A 25,603-nucleotide genomic window follows, 5' to 3' on the forward strand; every position below is an offset into this window, starting at 1 on the left:
TGTATTTAAGGGCATCTATTCCAATTTGACATACTCTCCCTCCCCCCCCTCCTCTCTCTCTCTCTCTCTATTTAAGGGCATCTATTCCAATTTGACATAGTCTCCCCCCCTCTCTCCCTCTCTTTCGTCTTCTTTTTCGTGTTATGGCAGCAGCGCACAGCACAACTATTGGGCATTATAAGGCGAAAAAAATCTGGTCTCAAGATTGCGGGCGAGGTCAGATTGCGGCTTGGGGAACTGGGACGCGGCGCGTGCGAAAGGACCTGAGGTCAAGTTCAGACTGAGTGAATGAGCCCCAGCCTCGCACCGACCTGAGGCTCACATGAGTCAAAGGTACGTGACCTGGGATGCGCGGATGGAATACCTCTCTGTATAATATTCTGGGCATGATTGGCATCAATCATTAGTTCAGAAAAACTCTGGATCTTGCCACACTTCGTAGACGCATTGTTGAAGTTGTCCAAACAGTTGACGTTGATATGCTGCACCGCGTATGGAGGGAGATGGAATATTGTCTTGACATTGTGAGGGCAACTAGGGGTGCACATGTGGAATGTAGTGCATGAAGCGCTGTAAATGTAAACTTGAATAGATGTAGAACATTTCACACACACACACACACACAAAAAAAAAAACAAAACAAAACAATACTTTTAATGTCAAATGGTTTCTGAGCAATAAATACTTGTAATGGTACTGGAACTTTATGGACACCTGTGTATATATATATATATATATATATATATATATATATATATATATATATATATATATATATATATATATATATATATATATTGAGAGAGAGAGAGAGAGAGATTATTAATTTTACTTACCACTTTTGATCTTTCATGAAGTACTCAGCATAAAGCACAGTGTCCAAAGCTTGAAGTGTCCAGTACTGCAGATTCCTGATAACCAAAAAACTTCACTCAGCCACCACCTGCCTTCTCACTCCTCAGTCTTCAAACCTGCCTTGTCTTGTCTTGTATTGCCTTGCCGTGGTGGTGCTGTAGAATCCAGGCAGGTGATAAAAAGAATTCTACTTGCCTGTTGTCCAGTTCACTTGTAGCAGTTGGACGAATAGTTAATGCTGCATACTGAGGCAAAAGCAATCGATCCACAACACTGGAATAATATAATAACCGTCGCCACGCCACTGCCAGTCTGCCACTGTTGACAACTTGACAGACACCCGATTGACCCGAACAATATTTCAGCAGAAACACTGATCCACTACGTTCCAAAGCCTCTCCTTGAAGTTACTTGAAATCCCGTGGTTCTAGTGACAAATTAACAGGATTTTAATATTATCAAAAGAAAAAAAAAAAAAAAAAACATTCCTGAAAACCTGGCCAATCATATATAGGCTAGTAGCTTTTGAAAAAAAAAAAAGTCGTAGCAAGAGCCAAGTGTTTCAGATGTGAAACCCTTCGAAGTTTCGATTCACATGTCAGTAGCTGTAAAATTCTGCTTGGCGCCCACGGTTATTGACGTCAGATATTTGCATAACCGCGTAAGATTATGCATTGATACTGAAAATAAAATGAAGGAAAAAAAATATTTTCTTACAACATAAAATAGGAATAAAGAAAATAATTATGTAGGCATAAATAGATCAGTAAACCAAGAAAGATATCTAATCCATACCTACCTAGCTCTATTCAATTCATGATTGATTTTGCTTGACAGTGCTACATAGAGGTTGCATTTTAATTGTTATGATTCTTATTAGTCATAATATTCTCAGTTTGTGAGTTTAAATAATCAATCAATCAAGCAATATATATATATATATATATATATATATATATATATATATATATATATATATATATATATATATATATATATATATATATATATATATATATATATATATATATATCTCATGATGTTGGTTATAAGCAACATGTTTAGCTATAAGAAATTTAATAAAATGGCATGGCTGTATTATGGTAGTTAGACAGTAAACTAATAAACTCAACCATTTTAGTGAATATCTAAGGTGATTTCTGTTCTCTGTGAGAATTATATTATTTTGTTTTATTATGCGTGAGCTTCATTATGAAATGAAGCCTGAGGCAAAGGTCCTGTTGTGACCATCCTGATCAAACCTTATCCTCTACTTTTTTTTCTCATATATTTCTTGGGTCAAAGGCTGATAAGGAACTGCGACCCCATATAGATATGGGAAAAGCGAGAGAAGAAGATATTTTTTGGGTCAAAATAGTATGGCAGCACAAGGAAGGCACCTTAATATTCATATTTAATTAGATAAAATTCTGAACATTTCTCAAAATAAACAGACAACAGACAGAGATGTGAAGAATGTTGGGAAAATTATTTTCCTGCACTGCGACTGAAGAGATTGAGTGATGATACTACTAATAATGGTAAACTAATTCTCAAGCATTTGTCAAAGATAAAACACGTCTATTTGAATCAAGATGTCTGCTCTGGAAAAGCCAGAACCAAAAATATTTTCTGAGGAAGGCATGAAATGGGGAACATATCCTTATGAAGAATTAGTGTACCTTGCAATCCTGTATTTTTCTGTCATGTCTTGTTTCAATTCATTGTTTATGTATTCACTGTAGCAAGGCTTCAAATGTAGCTACATACTATATGCTAATTCTCACCTCCCATAAACATGTGAAAGATATTAATGAGGGTAACAGGTGTGACAGTCACTGCTTGTCAGCCTCATATTATTAATAAGAGAGTAATTGGTTGTGAATGCTACTCATTTTTGTTTTGTTTATTTATGGATTGTTTGTAATACATTTGTTGAAATTGTGTATAGCAAGATGTTAAGAATTTTTCTTCATACTCATAGACAGGTAGTGAGTGCTACAATAATACTACAATACTGTATGGGCTAGCTGAAAGCCTGATAATAGGGAGGTCTTGTAATTTGGTCATAAGTAAAGGCCTTAGCCCCTTGTAACTGGTTTGATTCACTTCAAGGCATCACTATAAAGGGATAAAATAGTACCCTATATTGTTGAATCTCAAGCATATGTTAGATAATTTAGGGTCTGGGAAAGCTTTGTTATCTCCAAGCTCAGGGCCTCTTAAAAGCTTGATCTGATACTGCATACTATATCTATATAAAAAAAAATAAATAAATAAATAAATAAAAAAAATATAAAAATCTGTGATGTGCAGAAATGGGGAATAGTTTGGAACATGTACAAATGATATAGTTCCTTAACAAGTTGATAACAGATTGATAATTGAATATAAATGCCTATGACTAACTTTTTAAACATTTGTCATTACGGAAATATATTCACTGGTGCAGGTCAACATGTACTCGGGCGCCATCTTCCTACAACAAGCTCTACGTGTGAGCAACTTATATTTGTCCATCTCCTTCCTGCTGGTGATGACCTCCCTGTGCACCGTGTTCGGGGGTCTGGCAGCCGTCATCTATACTGACACCCTGCAATTCTTCATTATGATTGGGGGTTCACTTTATGTTATGGTCAAGAGTGAGTTGGTGATACCTAAACAAAAAATGGAGCATTTATAAGTAGTGTAATATTGTAATATGTGTCTATGTGTTTAGAGGATAGAGAATGGGAAGGTGATAGTTTGTGCCAAAATGAACCTATAAAAAAAAATAGTCACACCATTCAGCTAGGAATTAGTACAGGGTATCATTTTGTAATTTAACTTTCATTCTTCATGTGACTAATGAGCTTTTGAATTATATTATGCCACTTCAGAAAGGTCGTCTAACACTGGTTGCGGTGTTGGAGTTACTGTACATGCAGATATATTTCTACTGGTATGTAGATTAATACATATGTGAGCAAGCAGATTCTGATTAGCTGTTTTTCTACAGGCTTCCATGAGGTTGGAGGCTATACAGGTCTGCAAACAAAGTACCTGGCAGCCATTCCAAGCACTCTGATGCCAAACTCAACATGTGGCCTGCCCAGAGTGGACTCTTGGAGGATGTTGAGGGATGCTGACCCCAGTGTGAGTGACATGCCTTGGCCAGCCTTCCTGATGGGGCAGATGCCGGCCTCTATTTGGTATTGGTGTGCAGACCAGGTGAGACTGTTTGCCTCATTCTTTGTTCTGTCTCAGATGGTAGTGCTTGGCCAATATGAATTTAAAATTTTTTTTATTATTATTTTCCCTCCTTGCTTCAACAGGTGATGGTGCAACGAGTGATGGCTGCTCGTAGCCTTTCACATGCCAAGGGTGGCACTTTAATGGCTGGGTATGCCAAAATGTTGCCACTTTTTATTATAATTTTTCCTGGTAAGTAAAGATACTGTATATATATATATATATATATATATATATATATATATATATATATATATATATATATATATATATATATATATATATATACTTTTACAAGTATGTAAGTGTAATTTTTCTTTTAAATATGGCACTAATGGTGGCTACTGGCTAACACTTGAAAGTCAAAATCCTGTTTTTCTTACGATGTTTCGTTTAGACAGCAAAACTCATTTTTCAATGTACGGTTCAAAATCTGGACTTAAAAACTGTTTGCAATGAAATACATGGATTGCATTAATTTTTTGCTGGAAGATGTACTTAACTAGTTGCTGCTGGTTCCATCCTCACCTTTAAAAATGTAGTTTTACTACACACATTTGCACTCTTCATTGTATGGCATTGTATATAATGAAAAACTTATGCTTTCATATTAACATTTTGTGACATTTTAATGTCTAGTAAAGTTACCTATTTTCTTTAGCCACTCTTCCTCTCCTGACAGGGATGATTTCTCGAGTCCTCTTCCCCAATGAGGTTGGCTGCGTCGACCCTGAAGAGTGTTACAAGTTTTGCGGCTCTCGGGTGTCCTGCTCTAATTCTGCTTATCCAAAACTGGTCCTGGAATATCTACCAAGTGGGATGCGTGGCATTATGCTTTCTGTCATGCTGTCAGCCCTCATGAGTGATTTAACTTCAATTTTTAATTCTGCCTCAACACTCTTTACAATGGACATCTGGTCTCAGTTTCGACCCAGGGCCAAGGGCCGGGAGCAGCTTATGACGGGACGGTGAGAGCTTTTGATTAATTATTTGTATCAGTGCTGGCTTTTCACAACTTTTTTTTTATTTCTGTTGACAAGTACGTACTTGTACATCAGGTACATGTACACCATTGCTGCCGATTTGAGGTTATGTGACCTTTTATAAAACTAAATCTATAGTAAAAAGTAATACAAAAATCAAAAACATTAACATTGATATATGATAATGAAGTATAGTGATAAAATACATCTCTAATAGAATATGGAATATGGAAGGATTTTGTTCTAATGTACTAAACCTTCCATAAACATTAATTGCTTTCACTATCCGTTTTATCCACAACATGGCAAATCATTCACTACCTGAATCCTTGATCTTTAACATTCATTCCATGTTTAGTTCATCAGTGTTGGCATATGTTGTTAGTATGCATTGCCTTCTTGATCTCAGTATACTTGCTTCTCTATCTTTCATTGTGTGTCCCAAACATCCTATCACTTTCTTCCCTTATGGTGATTTCTCTTATATTTCTCTATATATACTTCCATGTTTGCACAGGATCTAATCAAGGTATTTGAACACATCTACCTCTTCCATTAACTGTCCATCTGTTATGATTTTGAATTCTAAGTTCAGTTACATTGAGCTTTTTCTTCTCACAGGATATAACTTTGTATTAACATTTATCTGAGGAAAATAAAAGCTGACCATAAATGTTTTCTAAACACAATAATTTACTACAGAAAAATGTTTTATAAAAATTTTTCTAAAACGTAATGAAGCATTGTCAGAAATGGAACCACTGAAGAGAAAATGAGCATGTAAATGAACAGCTAAATTAATAAATTAGAAAGGAGATGTAGGACCTGTTTTCATAGTATGTTATCTTAAGACAAATGATAAGAGAAGTATTTAATCCCATGCTATTATTTGTTCTTGTAGTACATTGCTTACATATCGAATATAATTTTTATGGTTTATCTCAACAATGAATTTCTTACTACTTTTGCTCATCCCATGTGCAAAGCAAGTTGTGGCCACACTGACACACTGATGGCAGCCCTAATGACATCAACAGTAGCTATTAGAGTAGAAGAAGAGACTTGTATTCCATTTTCATCAAGTCCCACAACTCCATGATAATAGAGTGCAGGTGCTTTATGACACTTGAACATATGTCATTTGCCATTAGCAGAATTTGTGATCAAAGTTGTGTGTTAGCACCACATAATATGTAGCAACCAGTACTAACAGTAGTGGTCATACACACTTGTGTTAGTAAAAGATATCACACTGAGTATTTCAATAAGTTGCACTTTTCATGTACTAATGCAGCATGATATCTATGACTACACACACTTTTGTTGGAAAATGACAATAAGAAGAATGTTCATGGACAAGAAATACGTACTGTTCTACATCTAGCCGAGCCATAATCAAATAATGCATATGAAACAAAATAACACTGTATGGAAGGTTGGAGATGATGGATGAAATAACATATAAACAATATGTTGCCTCATCCTACAACAGCAACACAAACAACACCATGGTACATTACAGTGAACTCTAAATTTCACATTAATTTTTTTCATAGCTAAACCTGAATACTGGAAAACTCAGCCATTTAAGGGTATCACTATGCATGCCAATTTAAGATTAGCAAGACAGTCATTTGTCTCCAGTTTGTCTAAAAATGGAAGTAAAACTTTTCCATAACATCATACTACAAAGAAAAATGGTGGTGTTGTGGCTGAAACTTGTTAATGTACCTATGAAGTGAATATACCATGAGATAACAAATCAATCAAGCTTTGAATCTCTCTCTCTCTCTCTCTCTCTCTCTCTCTCTCTCTCTCCATTTACCCGTGAAGCTTTCCTCACCTAAACACATCAATGTACATCTGAGAAGGTTTATTGATTTTATCAGACAACACTGCTTCTATGTCTTCAAGTGGCCATTTTAAAGGATATAATTAATGTTTAAACATTAGATTGATATGGATATTATAAAATTAAATTTGGAAAAAAAAACTTGATTTATCATTAACTATCACAAGAATATTCTTAGGACAGAGACAAGTATTACAAGTGAGGCAAGTTAATTATGCAGGCACAATCTCAAAAATCATATGGGATCCCATTTTGAATGAATTTCATAGCCACCTTGTAGTTACCATTCTTACAAGCTTGTGTATGTATTATGCACTTACATCTGTGTAGTGTACAAGTTAAAAGTACTCAATGTATAACATTTCCACTATGCCAAAATCTTTACTTTGAAGTCAACTTTTCTTAATCTTTTCATGAGATACTATACAAAGTTACCTGAAGTATATTTTTATGAAGATTATTTTACTTCATGAATAATGAATACTCTGTAGTGTGAATGTTTATAAGTTTAATATCCTGATAATACAAAGCACTTCCTATATTTCTAGGTGTTTCATCATAATCTTGGTTGTGTTTTCCATCTTGTGGATTCCTATCATTGAGAGAACACAGGGAGGCCAGCTGTACATCTATATACAAGCCATTGCAGCCTATCTGGCACCTCCTATTGCTGCCATGTACTGTTTGGCCATCACATGGAAAAGAATGAACGAATCTGTGAGTCTTGCCAGTCATTGTCAATAATTTTATTTCATATATTATATGCTGGTAATGAAAATATTTTTCTCTCAGACATATACTACATTATCTCAATCATTATTATATGATGATTGTGCTCAAAGTTTATCTTTGATGGGCTTGTAAGAGGACTTCTGTTCAATGGTAAAAAGAACAATATATATATATATATATATATATATATATATATATATATATATATATATATATATATATATATATATATATAATTTTGTGTTGGCAGGGAGCTTTCTGGGGTCTGATGGCTGGCTTTGTGACTGGAATGGCTCGCATGGTTGTTGACTTCTACTATGATGAGCCAGCATGCTATGAGGAGGACGACAGGCCAGTGTTCCTCCAAAAGGCAAGTGTTCATTGTAAATTGATGAAAAGTTATTCATTATTGGTTATTCATTCAATTCATATGTGCATTATTATTTTCATTATTATCTGGTAGTTTCTTTTTTATACAAATTGTTTTGTTTATATATTTGTGGCACTGCTCAATGTCTGTGTGTTCTTTGTTCCCTCCACGAGCTCACTGCAAGAGGTAGCCATGACAGAAAAGCCTTCATCCATTCCTTTACACAAACACACTAAGTTATTTATGCTGTAGATACATTTATAGAAGTCACAAACATAATTAACTGAAAGATTGTTTTCTCTTTCAGTTCCATTACATGTATTTTGCAACATTCCTCTTCTGGGTGACGATCACTGTGGTGGTGGTTGTGACCTTGGTGACTCCACCAGATGAGGACTGGAGGGTGAGTGTTTTGTGAGAGAGGTTTGGTGATCGGGAGTTAGGAGTTTCTTTCCTTTTATATCAATTTTTTTATCTTAAGATACAAAAAATTGTTGAAATATCTTAAGCAGTCTTGTTATTTTAGTTTGTTAATTTGGGCTATCACCAGGTTTTCAAAGACCCTGTTTCTCACAACTAATAAGCCTTATGAGTTAGGTTTCTTGTCTTACAGTCAGCTTCATACTTAAAAACTATTGATATGGTAGTTACAATGGATTTATATGCTGTTTACATATCTATCTATCTGATGCATTACTTGTTCAGGGAATGTTCCCTAAGGGATAGCCACAGCTGAAGCACAACTTTGCACATTCCAAAGCATCCTCTTCTTGGTTGTTCAAGCACTTGGTCTTTGGTGACACTTCTTCTACAATTCAATTTAATACTCATTTACCCTGTCCTTTCATCTTTTAACTGGCCTTTCTCTCTCTCTCTCTCTCTCTTTTTTTTTTACAGCTCATCAGAACCACCTTCTTCACACGTCTGGACCGGCATGAACGTAAGGATGATGTGGAGCTTCTAAACAGGGCACGGGCTGAGCTGCTCCTCAGCTCCCCAAATACACCAGGTATGCACTGAGCCACTTGTTCTCAGTAATGACATGAGTGATTGAGTCCCAAGCAACCAATAGTTAGATAACAGTTGTCAATAGAGAGGAGACAGTAAGAGAAAACATTATTGTAACACCTTAATGAGTAAAATAAACATTATACATAGGTAACCATTCCTAACCATCAATCCTGCTTAACACTGTCCCCAGAAAACAAGTATATTGAGCATGGCTGCCAGGAACCAGAGCACAAAATCCCCTGGTATCGAAGGTTCTACAATTGGCTGCTTGGGTTTGATGATTCTGATAAAGCTCAGGTAAGTGTTTTGCATACTCATATAAATAGTATAAGTGAAAATGGTTTGAAATTTGCATGTGTCTGTTGTGGAAAATTAAGGATTATTTTTTTTCAATTCCTAAGCTTAGAAGTATATAATATAATACTAACTATTTGCCCTTATTCCCAAAAGCAACAAATCGTGGAAATGAACGAACACATTGCCCAACTCACCAACCTTCAACAAGAAAAGTGGGAGAATTATCTTCTGAATATTATGTTGGTAGTGATCCTGCTGGTGATGATGGGTCTGTACATATACTTCTCCATCAACCCCTTCACTCAAGAGCAAGTTCATGACATCCAACGGGAAAAACTCCACAAATTAGGTTACAATAATATCTTATAAGCCTGAATATAATTACTTTGAAATTTTGTATGCCACAGAGAATAATCAGATGTAAAATCTCAACTTTTACCTAACAGTTCAGTACTGATGGTCATGACGGCCAGTGCAGTACCAAAATATGTAGTTCTCTTTTAGTTACTGTAGCCCCAGGAGTTACAAACTAGTGTCATTTAGAAGGCTAGCCAATGGTCTTTGTACATATACTTTTCCTGCACTGGTTCATTATTTCTTGAGATTTAAATCTGAAGGGCAGGTGGACTGGTGGGTGACGGACATGAAGTGTGTACTGGTGTCAGGAGCCATTTCTTATTTTTTTGAAGCTGATAGATTTTAAACCATGATATAAATTACTTACTCCTGTTCACCATACCAGAACACAGACAACACTTGGCACTGCTGAACAGAAATTCACCAAGCATGAGCTGATGAATTGCTGTTATCATCTATACACAGTGAATACCTCGTCCAGCTTTTGTCCATTCCTTCATTTTCATATATCTGTCACAATCACCCCATAATGTTTATCATATTCTGAAGGAATGGTGTCCTGTGGAACCCTATCATGGCCATCTCTTGGGAGTTTATAGAAGAAGGAAATAGTGGAAAAGGAATATATATTTAGCCTATTTTGCTCAAAATGATGTGACTAATTTTTTACACTAACTTAAGGAAATTCAGACACAAATGTCAATTTGAAGCCCCAAATGAAAAATAGCAGTAAACATTAACTAAAATGGTTTTGAAGTATGCATGTAAAATCTCTTGGGATATAACAAGATTCAAAATTATGTGGAAAAAAGAAAAAAAGTGTTAGTGGAGAAGAGCATAAAGGACTGTAGAATACCCATGTCTAAGCCTGGATAACTGAACAAGACTTCTTATCAAAAATGTCATAGGTAGATCTAAAAAATGTTAATCAGTTACAGTATTGACTGATTTTGTGTTTCACCAACTTTAAAATTAATAAGATATATTTTTCTATCTGTATTTTTATATAGCAAATTTAACTAAAGAGCACTTAAAGAGAGAACTTGTGTCATTGCTTCATAGTTGGTATGCTGTGTGGACTTGGCACAGTGAAAATGACAAATATTATCTGATGTGCTGGGGAATGCACATCAATCTTCCCTGAGGAATGCTGCTGTGTGATTGTCACCATGATGAATGATAACTTGTGCATATAATAAAAGCTTTATGTGGTTATTATAAGTAGAATGAATCATTCAGCTTTGTTTTTGACTATTGTGAAGCTAGAGGTGAACACAACTAATGCATTTCCTATTGTAAGGGAGCAGTAGTGCCAGAAGACTACCTTGATAATAGTTGAAAGATGATTTACAGCTTCTTATGTGCCTATGTTGTGATATACAGGAAAAGAGCCACACTGAGGCTTGTGGTGTCCTATCTCTGTCCCTTTTAGCATCCTACTTATATGTTGATATGTGCACTTTTGTTACCTTCACTCATTTTTGTGAATGCTGTGACATTAGTAAATGGTGCACCTGGAGTAGATAAGTGTACATGAAAAATGGTTTTTACAGATATAAAATTTATGAACATGTAAATGCAGTCCATCTTACTAACCTGTCAAAGTATTACTCCAAATAATAAGGCACTGGTCAAGGAAAAATGACAACATTAGGATGTTAAAGACATCATAATCTTGCATTTGAGGCCGGTGTGATCTTTCAAGTCAGAACACACTTCTTGAAAATTTTTGTTTTTCTACTTTTTTTTTTGAGAGATGTTCACTTAAGAGGGACTTGATAGCCAATCTAATGGTCCAATGTAAAGATCATGACAATTTAGTTAACGTTTTAATTGTACCAAAAGCTGCTGAGCCAGTGATTCCCACAACATTGGTGTCTGACATGAAATTGTTTCAAATACTTGCATAATTGTTAAGGGTAAGTAAATGGTTATAATGGTGTGAGCTAAAGAATGGAAGACAAGTAACTAGCGAAAAAAAATAACTGCATTTAATGTGAGAAAAGGCTTTCTCACTGACATGACAAAACCTATCTTCTGCTTCAAGCTCACTAATTTTGCAGTTGTAATCATGCCCGTGGTTTCTGAAGACCTTGCATCCAACAGGTGGATACAATAAATCACTCATCAGATACATAGCAATATGGAAAAAACTGCAAGTAAAAAATTTGGATTGATTTATTTTGGCTCTGATTCCACTCATTACTTATGTTATTACAATAGATTTCAATAAGATAGAATCACATACAGCATTATGTATCAATATATAGTATATAGTGTAGGAAAAATAATATAACTAGTGCAACACAAAGGATAATATTCAATATGGAACAGAAGGTTATTCATTCTTCCTCTGTCAACATTACTACCATCACAACCACCTTTCTCTTCCCTCTTACTCTGCAATGTCCCTTATAATGATTCCCTGAGTTTTATCTCTACTTTCATTCCTTTCTTCCCAACAAATGAAGAAATGTTATTAGGAATATTACTGAAAACATTCCCTATGTTATCACTTGTGCTCATTCTCTTCTTTCATTTCTATAATAATTTGCCACAACTTCAAGTTAATTCATTTTGTTTAAATATCTAATATTCACTACATAACTGTCTTTTCATTCACTTTCCTCACTAGAGTCTCAATGAGCTCTTGGATTCAGTCAGTACAGTTCTGTAGCAAAAAAGAACAAAAGGAGCAGTGTGAGGGGCGGAAGGATACTAGTGATATCATGCACCTGGCCAAGGCAGTGGCTGATTAGAACCACCCACTAGAGATTTCTTAAATTAAATTCAAAATTATAGATACAAATATTCATAAAGGTCCAATGATACTGTTAGAACCAAATCTATTATAAGTCAACTCTTTACAAGAAAGATCTTACAAAAGTAGATAATAATATACAAATTACAACACTTTCATTGAGTAACCAATGTACTTACAGCAAAAAACTTTGTGATCTGGTCCAGGTAAGATGTTTACTACAAGCGGGAGCGTGAGGTGTCAGTCAGTCCCCACACGTGTGATGCTTCTGCACACTCAATGTCAAGATACTGTAGCATTGTCTTATCTGTGGGAAAAAAATAATTGACGAATATAAGCTGGCAAATAAATTAATGAAGAATAGAATATAGGAAGAAAATCAATTTGAGCACATAAGTGACAAAATATAACATATTATTTTTGTTGAGAAGGTATAAAAAAAAGAGAAAGGAATGTTACAACAGTGTTAGCTTTAAGAAAAGGGAAGACAAATTACAGGAGAGAAAAATAACTGGATTTAATGTGAGAAGTGCAAGACTAAAGGCATGAATGACCATAAACACCATGGGTGGACAGCAAAAAAAATAGGTGCATGTGATAAGGATCAATGGAATGCACAAAATAAAACCTTGACAGGTTCTCCCACATTTGTATAAATCAGCTGGTCAGGACAGATGGGATGTGGAAATGGAAAATACACACAATAAATCTAGAAAAGGATATCAAAATCCAATTCTTGTAAAGATACTGATGACCAAGGATATAGAGGACATTTACATGAAACTCATAATCACCAACATTTCCATGATGCTTGTTATTGTACTATAAATGTTGTGTTTGAAAAAAAGAGGCATTTACAAAAATTAATTCATTATGTGTCAGTGCCAACTTTTTAAAAGAAAACAACGCATTAAAGAGAGAGAGAGAGAGAGAGAGAGAGAGAGAGAGAGAGAGAGAGAGAGAGAGAGAGAGAGAGAGAGAGAGAGAGAGAGAGAGAGAGAGAGAGACTCTTACCCTTTGTCTTCAAGAATGTGTTGAGAATGGTGGCAATGGAAGGGATGGGGATGGCCAAGTTGACATGAGGAAAAGTGACTCTGTTGGAGTCTTGCATGTTGCACACCACAAGACCCACCACTTGCAGTCCTGCCAACATAAGGAAACAAAAAAAGTTGAGAGACTGAGACTAGTGAAAATCAATGGTAGAGCCCTCACTACTTACATTCTATCCCTTCATTCACACTCTCAATCACACACAACTATTCTGTCATATGTTAAGATTTTGGTCTCAAGGGGAAGGACTGATCCTCACTACCCCACACTACATGAGGGATCAGTTGCCTGGCACACTGTTTCTTTACAGTGAGATCTGACAACCAAGATGGTTTACTTCTATTATTCTATAATAAATGCACCCCTTTCCCTCATCTGGCATGATTAGCTTTTTTTCTTTCTTTTGTGTAAGAGGAAAGCCTGCCAAGGGCAACAAAATATAAAAAAAAGCCCACTTGAACTGCAAGTTCCCTAAAAGATTTGAAAAGAATCAGCCAAAAGACAGAGACAAATGTCTTGAAACCTCCTTCTTAAAAGAAGTCAAGTCATGGGAAGACAGAAATACAGAAGCAGGCAGGGAATTCCAGAGTTTACCAGTGAATGGTAAGAATGGTTGAGAATACTGGTTAACTCTTGTACTAGAGGGTTGGACAGAATAGAGGTGAGAGGAAGAAAAAAGCCTTGTGCAGTGAGGTTGCAGGAGGAGGGGGAGGCAGGCAGTTAGCAAGATCAGTAGAGCAGTTAGTATGAAAATAAAGATGAAAGATAGGAAGAGATGCAACATTTCAGCAGTGAGAAAGAGGCTGAAGACAGTCAGGCAGAGGAGGGGAGTTAATGAGACGAAAAGCTTTTGATTTCACCAAACATGCAAAGAGTACTTCATACAAGGATGGATAAGGCCCTTGTACAGAGTTAGCAGTTGGGGGGGGTGAGAAAAATTGGCTGATCTAACCAAATGTCAGAGAACCTCCAGTTGAACTCATGGTTATGTCATCTTCCATACACTCACAACTATTTTCCATTCATCCTTATCACATGTAATCACTCTACTTTACAGATGGTCTTACATCTAATACTCTTTTCCTCTGTTCATCCCTTCTATTTGTGGTTATGCCCTTAGTCCTACATCTCTCATATCATATCCACTTATCTATTTTCACCAACTGTTCATCAATCATAATCTCTGCAAGTCCAAAAGAATCATAATATTCCAAGCTCTTCTTGATCATCTCATGCAAAATTTGTTTTCTTTCATACTTAATTTCACACTAACAATTATGCTATATCAAACATACCTCAAATACTTCATTGTCATTGCTTTTCCTCCTGCTTTCACATATTCTATATTCTATTTTTCTATACATTCACAAAAGTCATTCATTAAGATTCCCTAAAAAATATAAGTTCATATCTCTGCTGTACGAATGACCAATGAAGATGAAAATGACCATAACTAAGCATACACACACCATATGAAGGATGGAGACTAACAACTGGGCCTCCACTGGCTCCTGCATATACAGAACATGTTGTTTGCATGACCACAGGTACTGGAACACTGTTGTTCAAAGTACCAGATGGATGTTTACCCAGCTTCATCAGGTAATGTGACAAATTATCACTACTATTAGGATCTCTCTTGATAATAGAGGTTGTATTTATTTTTGAAGTGTCACTGGTAATAAAATTGTTATCACTGTCACTTCCACCAAGAGTGTGTCCTTCACTGGATCCACCACCACTGGCTTCGCTTGATGGTAAATGAAGTAGTGAGGAGGGGAGAGTGACCACTTTTGAGATCACCCCTCTTGAGAAGGTTGGAGTGGAGAGAATCCGAGAAGGGAACATCCCATATCCTGCCATCACTACACCAATGCCTGTTGGAAGGAAATTCTATTACAAACATTATATCTATCTAAAATAATCAATACACTCTCATATTTGGAAAACATAATGAGCAAAGATACTGGAACCAGTGATGAAAAAAAGTAAGAGAGACCCAAACAGAGGATATGGTGATTGAAATACACCTGGTCCTCAGAATTAGCAGAGGCAAAATGCCAGAGGCACATCCACTTTGAAGGATCCTGAGGAGGGATTGGAGTGATATGACAAGATACAGATGTGAGATTGTAATTGGAGGAGCCCAACAGAGAAGATAAGGTAACAGCATAAGTAGATTAGATGTTCGGAGGTCAAGAATGTAGCTTACCTCAAACGTTCGCATTCCTTCTACTACTCGCTTCTTTTCATATTACTTATTCATTAATAAAATTAATTAATTCAATAATTCATTAATAAAAAGTTCAATATCAGTATTGTATGATTTTAATACATGATGAGATACAACTTTGTTGAACATGAATGACCTTGAGGTGGAAGACTTGTAGCAAGTGGCAGTGGTTGTGCAGACCAGAGGGGAGAGTGAGTGACTACCACAGCCAAGTCCCACATGCTGTATCTTGCTGGTGGGAATCTTGGATCTCCTTGAAGTGTGATGAGAGGTTGTGTCTGATGGATCACAGTGCCCTGTATTCTTCTACCATCTGACATCACCACTGCAACTTTCTAAAAACAGGCAAAGATTCTTCCTATATTCTTGTCTATTTTTTCCTAAGTGTTAGTTTATCCTATGATATCAGAATAACTTTACATGCTAGGTATTTTTCTTCCTTTACTTCTTAAAGCCAACACTAAGACAACGCTGAATTTTTTTTAGAAACCAAATTTCAGAAAAAAATTTTCAATAAGAAAAAAATATTCAAATAAATGAAAAAGTGAATTAATGTAAAATATATTTTGTTATATATATATATATATATATATATATATATATATATATATATATATATATATATATATATATATATATATATATATTATTCATTCATCATAGTGCTTTTATGTTCATAGGCAAATAAAGACATTACTTATATTTTGAGACACAGAGACATATGTACTGAGCACATACCACCACACAATGTGACCTTTACTTTATGAAATACAAGGAACTAGGAACCAAATCCCTGCATATTTATAGCAATCACATTAATATGGTTGTTATACTTCCTACTTTAGACCTTGGATGCACTGCTATACATTCACTTACTGGGGTGACAAAATTACTTATCAGTGGTAGTAAATGTATGGTTGTTGTAAATTTCTACAAACTGAACATCACATATTTCATAAGATAAAAATAAAACAAAACAAATAACTAATCCTGAAGCAACTGGGCAATTCCTTTCTGATAAAACTGCTGCCTACTTACTTTACTGATGGCCTTGTAGGTAACATGAGCACAGGTCAGGATAATGCCTGGTGAAGCAGATATCACCACTCCACTGCCCCAGCCTTTCCCACACTTAATACAAACAACACTCTTGCTCATGTCCTTCAGTGGTCCTGTGGAAATAAAATTTTTAAGAAATGCAAGAAACCAATATATATTTCCAATAAAATTATTTCCACTTTTCTTCACTGTTGAGTACACATGCACTGTAAGTTCAGTGCATCATCATGAAAACTATTGTCATATGAAAAATATTATTTTTTTTAATGATCTATATATGGTGCATCTACTTACAAATCAAGCTTGGATCTGAGTATGTGTACTTTTACTCAAAGTACTGAACAATTTTAAAGTATTTCAGAGTAGCACAGTAGTACAGTGTCAGTAAAATTGTAATGATTTGTACTTGAACTTGAATACACATCCATTGATATAAATATTTGAATTTTATATATGGTATGTTTAAAAAATAAATTAATTATTGCAATTACCTTCCATGAAATTTTTGTCAATGAATCCATTCCTTGACTGGGGCTCAACTGCTGCTGTTGTAACATTAGTGGGGTGATCACTTTTCTTTTGTGTGGAAAGGTTCCTGGGCAGCAACAGTGCTGATGAAGTATAGGACTGGAGTAGTGTCTGCAGCACAGGACCAAGAGATGCCAGGAGGGTTAAGCCCAGCCATTCACCTTTTTGCCAGCAAAATGGGCTTATAACTAAAGCACAAGGCCATTTCTGCCTATCTACTACCACAAATACTGGAGCACCTTCACAGCCTGTGATGCATCTGGCATCAGTAAGCAAAACCTCCTGACCTTTAGGTCCTGTGTTGCAAATGATGCCATGACTTAGAGAATTTAGAAACATGCTTGGGGAAGCAGAGCCAAAAGGGGAACTTTCAACATAAACAAAGTTACCCTTTTGAACAGGGATGAATGATGACATTATATCTTTGGCTGCTTTGATCACAATGCTGTCTGATTCTTCATTTGACCAATCTTTTCCAGACAGAGTTAACACGACAAATGAAGACATGATCAGTTTTTCCAGGTCAGGAGTTATGTCATTTTGGTATTCTTCCAGTAACTTCCAACCCTGTGAGGCTGGCATGAGACTCTCCAGACATTCATATACACCAGACTGGACAATAATTCTGTCAATGTGAGCTGCAGCAGATAGGAAACCACTTGAGTCATTGTGTGGTACAAAAGCTTTACTATGTTTGCTAATCTGACATAGTTGGTCATTCTTTGTCCCAGAGGATGTACAGGTATCACAATCACTACCAGCCACCTCTCTTACATACTCTTTGGATGGTAAAATAACTTCAATTTTTGACTGAACATTCTTAAACATGGAATCCAGTAGATTGGGTTCTTGTGTCATCCTTGCACAGTAACCTTTTGTTGACAGGTGTTCAATGAGTGGCTCAGCCTTTTTGTCCTTGAAGAGATCAACAAGCAGTGTGCCATGAGTGAAGATTATACCATGGCCAAGATACATCCCAGAGCAGCTAATTTCCTCATTTGTTCCAGTCACCAGCTTAACAATGACACCATAACCCTGCATGGTGCTCTGCTTCTATATAGTCTGAAACCAAGGTGTAAATTAAGTAATTTGCAAATACAGAATAATTAAAGATGTATAGAAATAAGTTAGATATGCTGCACATATAAAAACTAACACTCACAAGTTGAAACTTCTAAACTATTACTGTAAAGATTTAGTTGCTAAATATCTTCCCATATAATAGGATCAACTTGTCCCTGTTTAATAATGCTGCTGCCAGGTGCTGTGTAAGGTTCCTATCAAGGCACCTTCACATATGTCACAAGGTATCATATGAGGTGTCCAGAGCCAGAGTAACATAAGCAACATCTCAGCTGAATTTAATGTATTTATTTTGTTGTCCACCATTTTACTAAGAGCAACACAGAGAGAACATCAGAATAGACTATGCACAAAAAAAAAAAAATAAATAAATAAATAAATAAAATAAATAAAATAAATAAATAAATAAAAAAATAAATCCATCCAAGTGAAATGATCTACAGAACCTTTTTGGCTGCACTTGAGGCAAGTTTGTCATAAGTTAATAACTTAGTACCCAAGTGAAGCAATTCCCTCCCCACAGCAGCACAAGATACTCAGCCAACAAGTGACTATTTCTGTGAGTCACTTCAGATTAGCAAATGTTTGTATCACATTGTTGCTTACACTTTTGCTCAATAAAATTAATAAAATGATTGAATAATATCTTTATTAATAGTTTTAAATCTAACTAGAATAAAGAAAGTAAAGACATGATAGAATAAATAAAATAAACAGGGATGGACATTCAATACATTCTAATGTTCTTGCCTGATAGTTTTATCAAAATTAAGGAAGAAAACTCATTGCCATCCATTTGTCTTATACAATGCTTGAGTTGGTTGTAGAGCAGATGCATCAATGAACATTCTGACATCAAACACAACTTCCCATTTCAATGCACTGAGGAAATTCATTCTGAATGGTGCAAAACTTAGATCACATTTCTTGTTTCTGGTTCACGCCACTTATATCATTCTGAATCTAGGAACTTCATATATCCATGTTTATGTACTTACACCACTCATGAAGTAAATTAACGATAAATAGCTTTTCTTACTTACTTTGTTCAAAAGATAAACACCATTTTTATATTACATGTATGTACAAAACAAAATTTACATAGATTTTCTGTGTATTTACAAGTTCACTACTACAATGAAGTATTCAGAATTGTGCTGAATTTTATAAGTTTTCCTTGTTATTTCAAAAAGTTTCTTTTTCTATATACATGTAATTTTCACTGCTTTTCTTCATTTAAAGACTTCAATAATTCCTTTTCTTTTCGCTCATGAAGTTTTCTAATGCACTCATCAATTTCCTGCAAAAGAAACAAGAAACAATTTATATCAACTACAAATTTATTCTGGTTTGTAAGCAAATTATATCTAAAATCTATCTGAAGAGTAAATTAAGCTATGGATGACATGTTGTATCCAACAAGTAAATCTTCAAGGCTGTTTCACACCACAGACAATGCATATGATGTACGAGGTGTGAAGCTGTGTGGCTTAAAATTGCCTCAGTGTATTTCCAATAGTGGTGTTCACACCAGATGCGAAACTTTGGGACGGCTGCTGGCCACACCACGTGCACCGATTACAAGATCATCAGGCAGGTGATTTTTCTGCCCATAGCATCGTGACTCATACCTCTTGAGGGACTCCCGCCTTTGTGCTTTCGTCTCCAGAGGCATAGCTTTTTTGACCGCACTGATCTGACTCCTCAACTTTTCCTAACTCACTCACTGTCCTTCACCGTGAACTGATGGATGTTCTGTAGTTGGTGCCTTGCTTCTTAATATCTTGTTCATTGAATGATAGAACTTCAGCGAACTGAGCTGGAGTCAGTCTGAAATACTATCCAAATTTCCCTCATCCATTTCTAGCTCTTGAATAAGATAATGATATTTACCACATTCCAGTCGTTTCATATTTGTTTCATATACCCAATTCTTTTTCCTCTTATTATACAAGGCAAAAGATAACATTAATAACTCCTCTTGCTCCACCACCTCCTCCATGTCAGGAACTGTCAAGTCAACCAGTCCCCACCACAGTGAATGCCTCACCTAGCATCGCACCCGGTGTGAATGTACCCATAGCAACCAAAGTCAACCCGACTCTTGTGCATCGTGTGCCTCATCTCCGATGTAAAATGGCCTTCAGGTTTTTTTTTTTTTTTTTTTACACTTTTGAAGTCTACATGTAACATATGTGCAATAAATGGGTTAACAGATATAATTTCAAGATTATACAGTTGAGAGCAGAAAAGATTGTGATTTTGGGCAACCAAATTTCTTTCCTTAGTGTTAGTTGGACAATCCAAGAGTTTATGTTAAGTGGCATAATAGACACATGTTGATGAAGGATGTGCATGTCTTGGTGACAGCTTCAAAGAAAAGATTTTATCCAGCCACAAGACAGCTTTGCATGTTTCCCATAACAGGACTTGATTCACAATTGAGCTCAACTCAATACCAATTACTACTGATTCTAAGATATCCAGCAACCACTAAGAAGTCAATTCTACACCTAACACCTCATGACCACTTGAAGGATAGGTATAAAACATTAACCAATATTTTGTCACCACAAGGATGGGTTTATATATACTTTTTTTATCTATTTACTATTTTCATGTTATTCCTTATAGCACATATATACTTATATACATGAAGAGTATGGGAAGTGCTGTCCAGCTTCCACCATTAGCGGCACAAGCAATTTTCTTTATTGTGGTAACCATATTAGGGCCTATATCAACCCACACTGGTGCATTTTTGGTGTAACCACCTAGAATCTGGGTATCATGATGACATGTAGGTAACTTTAAACCATTTGACAAATGACAAAGTTTCAAGGCGACATGTGGTGGGATTTGAACCTATGCATGGATGTCTGCCTGATCCCATGCTCACCACCTTATCCAGCTCATCCACCTTATCAAGTACATACCACCCTCCCTAAAAAAAAAAAGAAAAGACACCATGGAAACAAAATAAACCAAATATTTTTCAGTGTTGATGCAAATCTAAGTACCTCATTGTGCATCTTATCTAAAGGAGGATACAGCTCCCTGCGCATCCTGACTGTCCACTCCTCAAAGTATTTGGGTTGGTTGAACACGTAGAAAAGCATCACAGGGAAAGACATGTACATGGCCATCTTGCCAATCTCAAGCTTCCAGCCTCCCATTCTGACACCTGCAAGTTAACCAGTCTTATGATCTCCAAAAGCTATAAATGCATGCATGCATTCTAATACATACACAATAAAATTAGATCAAATTGTTTCACACAGAAACCTAATGTTTTAATTAATGGCCTTTCTCAAGCAAGTGGGTTATGGCTAAAACCAAAAAATATATAAATTAATAAAACAAATTATACCTATATTTGATTACATGTGTACTTACATACAAAATAATATTCATCAAAATTAAGATTTTGGAAAGACTGTAGCAGTAATCTCCATATGCTATTGTTGCAAGTTCATCATCAGTCTTTTTATTGGACCCACTTCATCTATCAGACTCAAACTCCTCCTCTTGCTCATTTCATTCTCTGCCACTCTTAGAATATGGCAATCACTTTGGGGGTTTCCTGGTCAAGACAGCCCCTGACCATGACGACCCCCCACGACGGTCCTCCCCGACGGCTCCACATTACAAACCACGATGGCCTCATATGTTTACTCTTACGGCCCCATGTTTACCATGATGACCCCACACCAAATTTTGGGTTATTGTCCTCTATTTCTTTCATTATGTTAACATATTAACCGCGGATGGCAACTCAGCGTTCCTGAGATACCTAGTGTTTTGTAGTATGGAGCGTTAAAAACCATAACGTACTGGTACACTGGTGTACCCTGCGCATATAGTGCATATACGTATACAGGGTGTAACACGACTTTCTGTAAATATTGAAAGAGGTGAGAGAACATGCATTTCTAAGCAGAAAATGTTATGTAATGTTTTGTTTACCCATAAGATGATTTAAAAATTTCTGAGAGGTGCGTGATAGTCTATTGTATTTTTTATGACTTGCTGGCTTGCTGCAACAGCCGGAGGTGCCACTTGGCTAAATATTGAAGGCTTTAATATTATGTTTTGCAATCTGTGGAATGTTTCAGTATCTTACATTTTAAGGCAGATCATATTAAAAAGTATGCAATTTACTGATAAACATTACACGATAACATTACTGCGGTGATTTAAAGTAAGTACTCACATACGTACTATGTGGTACAGTAGCTATCACTGGGTGAGGAAGGATGGGGGAGTGGGGAGCGACTGATTTGTTAATACAATCTGGCTTAGTATAAGATGCTGTATCAACAAGTATAATTTCAAACCATCTTACGGGTAAAAAAAAGCCGAGGCTGTCGTGGTCTGTAGTGTGGGGCTGTTGTGGTAAACATTGGGCCGTCGGGGAGGGCCGTCGTGGGAGGGCATCGTAGTTAGGGGCCGTCTTGATCACGACCCCATTTTGGGGTGTTGTGAATGTCACTGAATGATCCTCTCAACAATTTTTAATGTACACCCCTCCATCACCCTGAGAATCTCTTCACCTCACCGGTAAGGCATAACGGTGTGATTTTTTTTCGTGTTTTGTTCAGTTGGTTTGGTCTATATTTGGTTAGGTTAATGTCCTAGTGTAGGGGCTCCCCTCCCCGATCCCGAGAGACTAGGATAAGTTAGGTTAAATTAGAAACAATCAGAATATTAAGATATATTCCCGTAGGCTTTTCAACACCCATATTTCATTGATTTCTCGTTCCCCACCCACAACCACCAATTCCCTAAATGCCACCAAGCTTGTTTAACGGGTGTTGGAGATTTGGCTTACCTGGTTGGGCTCCCGAGGGAACCCCGCATGGCTAGCACGCCAGCCCTAGAAACAGATACTAAGGGGAGCGTGGTAATAAGGAAGGGCTAGAAAGTGTGCTAATTGCCAAAAACAATGTCAGGATCAGTTTTCACAGAAGTCAAAGAGAAAGTCACCCAAGAAGATAGACAGACCCTTCTTAAAGCTGTCAAGAGAGTCTGATTCAGCCAGATTGTTAGGAAGGGAGTTCCAAGCTTTCACCACTCTGACGGAGAAGAATCTGTGTCTGGCATCACGATGACTATGAGGAACAAGGATTTTGTAGCAATGACCTCTCGTGCCAATAGAAGGGGCTAAGGTGAACAGGTCGGTAGGAGAGATTGGGGAGAGATTATGAAAAATCTTCCAACATTTAATTAAGTCTGCACGTAGCAGCCTCCCTTTGACGCTTAGCATAAGGCTTGTTTTCAAAACCTTGAATCCTTTTTGTCCACTGTCGCTGAACTGATTCAAGCAGTTTTAAGTCAGTACTATAGCCCGTATTCCAGACGGTAGATCCAAACTCCAGAAGTGGGTGAATATGAGAAAAGAGGAGGGTAACCATAAACTGAGGAGAGCGGCATAGTGTTGATTTTAGTAGATTATTGGACAAACCTGCTGCTTTAGAAACAACTGACCGAATGTGATCATGGAACCTCAGGGTTGAATCAACTTTAATGCCAAGGTCAACAACACTGGAATTTAAGTGAAGGGGTTTGTTATTTATATGACAAGAAGAATATGGACCCAGATCAATGGTGTCACGGAGGTTACCCGGGTAGCATTGACTCTTAAATCCCAGGATTCAGCAACTGTTATGAGGGTGGCAATGTCTCTTTGAACAACTGATATATCAACCAATGCAGAGGACACGTTTTGAGAAGATAAGAAAATATAGTTTTAGGTCATCAGCAAATATTTTCACATTTGATTTTAGGTAAGCAGATATATAGTTAATATATATTAGAAAAAGAAGAGGCCCCAGCACAGAGCCTTGGGGGACACCACTGGTGACCGGATAAGAGGAACTAGAAGAGCCCGCTACTACGACCTGCATAGATCTGTTAGTAAGGAAAGATTTAATCCAAGTCAGGACCTTACTCTCTACGCCAATGCACTGAAGTTTGTTAAAGAGTATTTGATGGTTCACAGTATCGAACGCTTTAGCAAAGTCAAAAAGAATTAGATCAACCATGTTGCCATTATCTATCCAGTAAGTACTATCGTTGTAAGTTAGCAACAGCTGGTCTTCAACAGACCTCCCTGACCAAAACCCAAATTGATTAGGACTAAGTATAGAATTGACCTCCAGATATTCAAACAGCTTAGAAGTAATGATCTTCTCCAAGGTTATGCATGGTGTGGAGGTCAGGCTTAATGGTCTGTAATTAAGGGGATCACATTTTTTTTCCTTTCTTAAAAATGGGTACAACGTGTGAATTTAGCCAGGCTAGTGGAATCCTCCCTGATTGTAATGACTTTTTAAAGAGGAGATACAGAGGGTAGGCCAGGGTGCTGGAACACTTCTTAAGCAGTGCCGGGTGAATAGAGTCAGGTCCCATAGCTGAGGTAGGATTAATACTGTTCAAGGCCTTCGTAACGTCTAACATGGTTAACTGAATTTCCTGGAAGGTTCCTACATAAGACTGGTGAGGAGATTGAGATAGACCAGATGGAGTAGTGAACACTGAAGTAAAAGCTGAACCCAATATACTGGCCATTTCTTTTGAGTTGGATGTAAAGCCATCAGGACCAGAAAGAGGCCCAACTGAAGGACAACCCACTTTCCTACTCCGTATATATGAGTGGAATGGTTTGGGATTGGTAGAAAAGTTAGAAAGAATTTGGTTCTCATAAGCAATTTGTCTTTGGGTGGCATAATTTCTGAACGACGACGTGCTTAAAAAAAAAAAAATGCGTAAATGTAACGATCACCAGCTCCAGTCACCATAAATCATTCCACATCAAGCGGGAAAGTTCACTATACTGTGCCTGGCAATCGCTGAGGCAAGCCAGTGTGTGGATAACGTTGCATAAGGGCGTCTGTTCTACCCGTGAATTAATAGTCAGTCCTGACATTACTAGGCTAAGGTTACCTCCAAAAATCTTTCGTTTGAGTATACTAAACAGATCTAAATATGTACCTTGTTAAGAAGATGCAGTGGTGTAGCATTCACAACACCTACTGCTCCTCGTCAGTCGTCACTCACCACCCTTACGTCACTCCTAGAGCCCTACACACACACACACACACACACACATTATCTCTCTCCCACGGTGCTCATAGCTTTATTTTCTCGCCCTATGTTATAAAAGTTATCAGCTTCGTTTGTTTTCATGATATGGAAATAA

General features: G+C 36.7%; 2 protein-coding genes across 6 annotated transcripts in view; one reads left to right on the forward strand and one right to left on the reverse strand.

The window, feature by feature from the left end:
- Window positions 1–11,265, forward strand: part of LOC123514523 (sodium/glucose cotransporter 5-like) — a 34,912-nt gene extending 23,647 nt beyond the window's left edge. For both annotated transcript variants that reach the window (XM_045272415.1, XM_045272414.1), the window contains 10 exons: window positions 3,308–3,497; window positions 3,854–4,065; window positions 4,170–4,278; window positions 4,769–5,054; window positions 7,470–7,638; window positions 7,904–8,023; window positions 8,331–8,426; window positions 8,921–9,032; window positions 9,225–9,331; window positions 9,485–11,265. In XM_045272415.1, the coding sequence (XP_045128350.1) occupies window positions 3,308–3,497; window positions 3,854–4,065; window positions 4,170–4,278; window positions 4,769–5,054; window positions 7,470–7,638; window positions 7,904–8,023; window positions 8,331–8,426; window positions 8,921–9,032; window positions 9,225–9,331; window positions 9,485–9,700 (1,617 nt within the window). In that variant the 3' untranslated portion in view covers window positions 9,701–11,265. The remainder of the gene's footprint in view (window positions 1–3,307; window positions 3,498–3,853; window positions 4,066–4,169; window positions 4,279–4,768; window positions 5,055–7,469; window positions 7,639–7,903; window positions 8,024–8,330; window positions 8,427–8,920; window positions 9,033–9,224; window positions 9,332–9,484) is intronic.
- Window positions 11,266–11,852: 587 nt separating this feature from the next.
- On the reverse strand, window positions 11,853–25,523 carry LOC123514524 (peroxisomal leader peptide-processing protease-like). 4 transcript variants are annotated; one of them, XM_045272417.1, is made up of 9 exons: window positions 25,396–25,523; window positions 19,446–19,702; window positions 17,283–18,381; window positions 16,771–16,904; window positions 15,869–16,067; window positions 14,969–15,376; window positions 13,464–13,592; window positions 12,629–12,756; window positions 11,853–12,359 (listed from the first exon to the last, which is right to left on the reverse strand). In XM_045272417.1, the coding sequence occupies exons 3-8, from the start codon at window positions 18,358–18,360 to the stop codon at window positions 12,668–12,670; spliced, it is 2,037 nt and encodes a 678-aa protein (XP_045128352.1). In that variant the 5' UTR covers window positions 18,361–18,381; window positions 19,446–19,702; window positions 25,396–25,523; the 3' UTR covers window positions 11,853–12,359; window positions 12,629–12,667. The 4 variants fall into 4 exon arrangements, with proteins under 4 accessions (XP_045128352.1, XP_045128351.1, XP_045128355.1 ...); XM_045272416.1 differs by having other exon boundaries at window positions 19,153–19,702; XM_045272420.1 differs by lacking the exon at window positions 19,446–19,702.
- Between the last annotated feature and the right edge of the window lie 80 nt (window positions 25,524–25,603).

Source organism: Portunus trituberculatus, chromosome 38 (genome assembly GCF_017591435.1).
Source record: "Portunus trituberculatus isolate SZX2019 chromosome 38, ASM1759143v1, whole genome shotgun sequence".
Classification (NCBI taxonomy): domain Eukaryota; kingdom Metazoa; phylum Arthropoda; class Malacostraca; order Decapoda; family Portunidae; genus Portunus; species Portunus trituberculatus.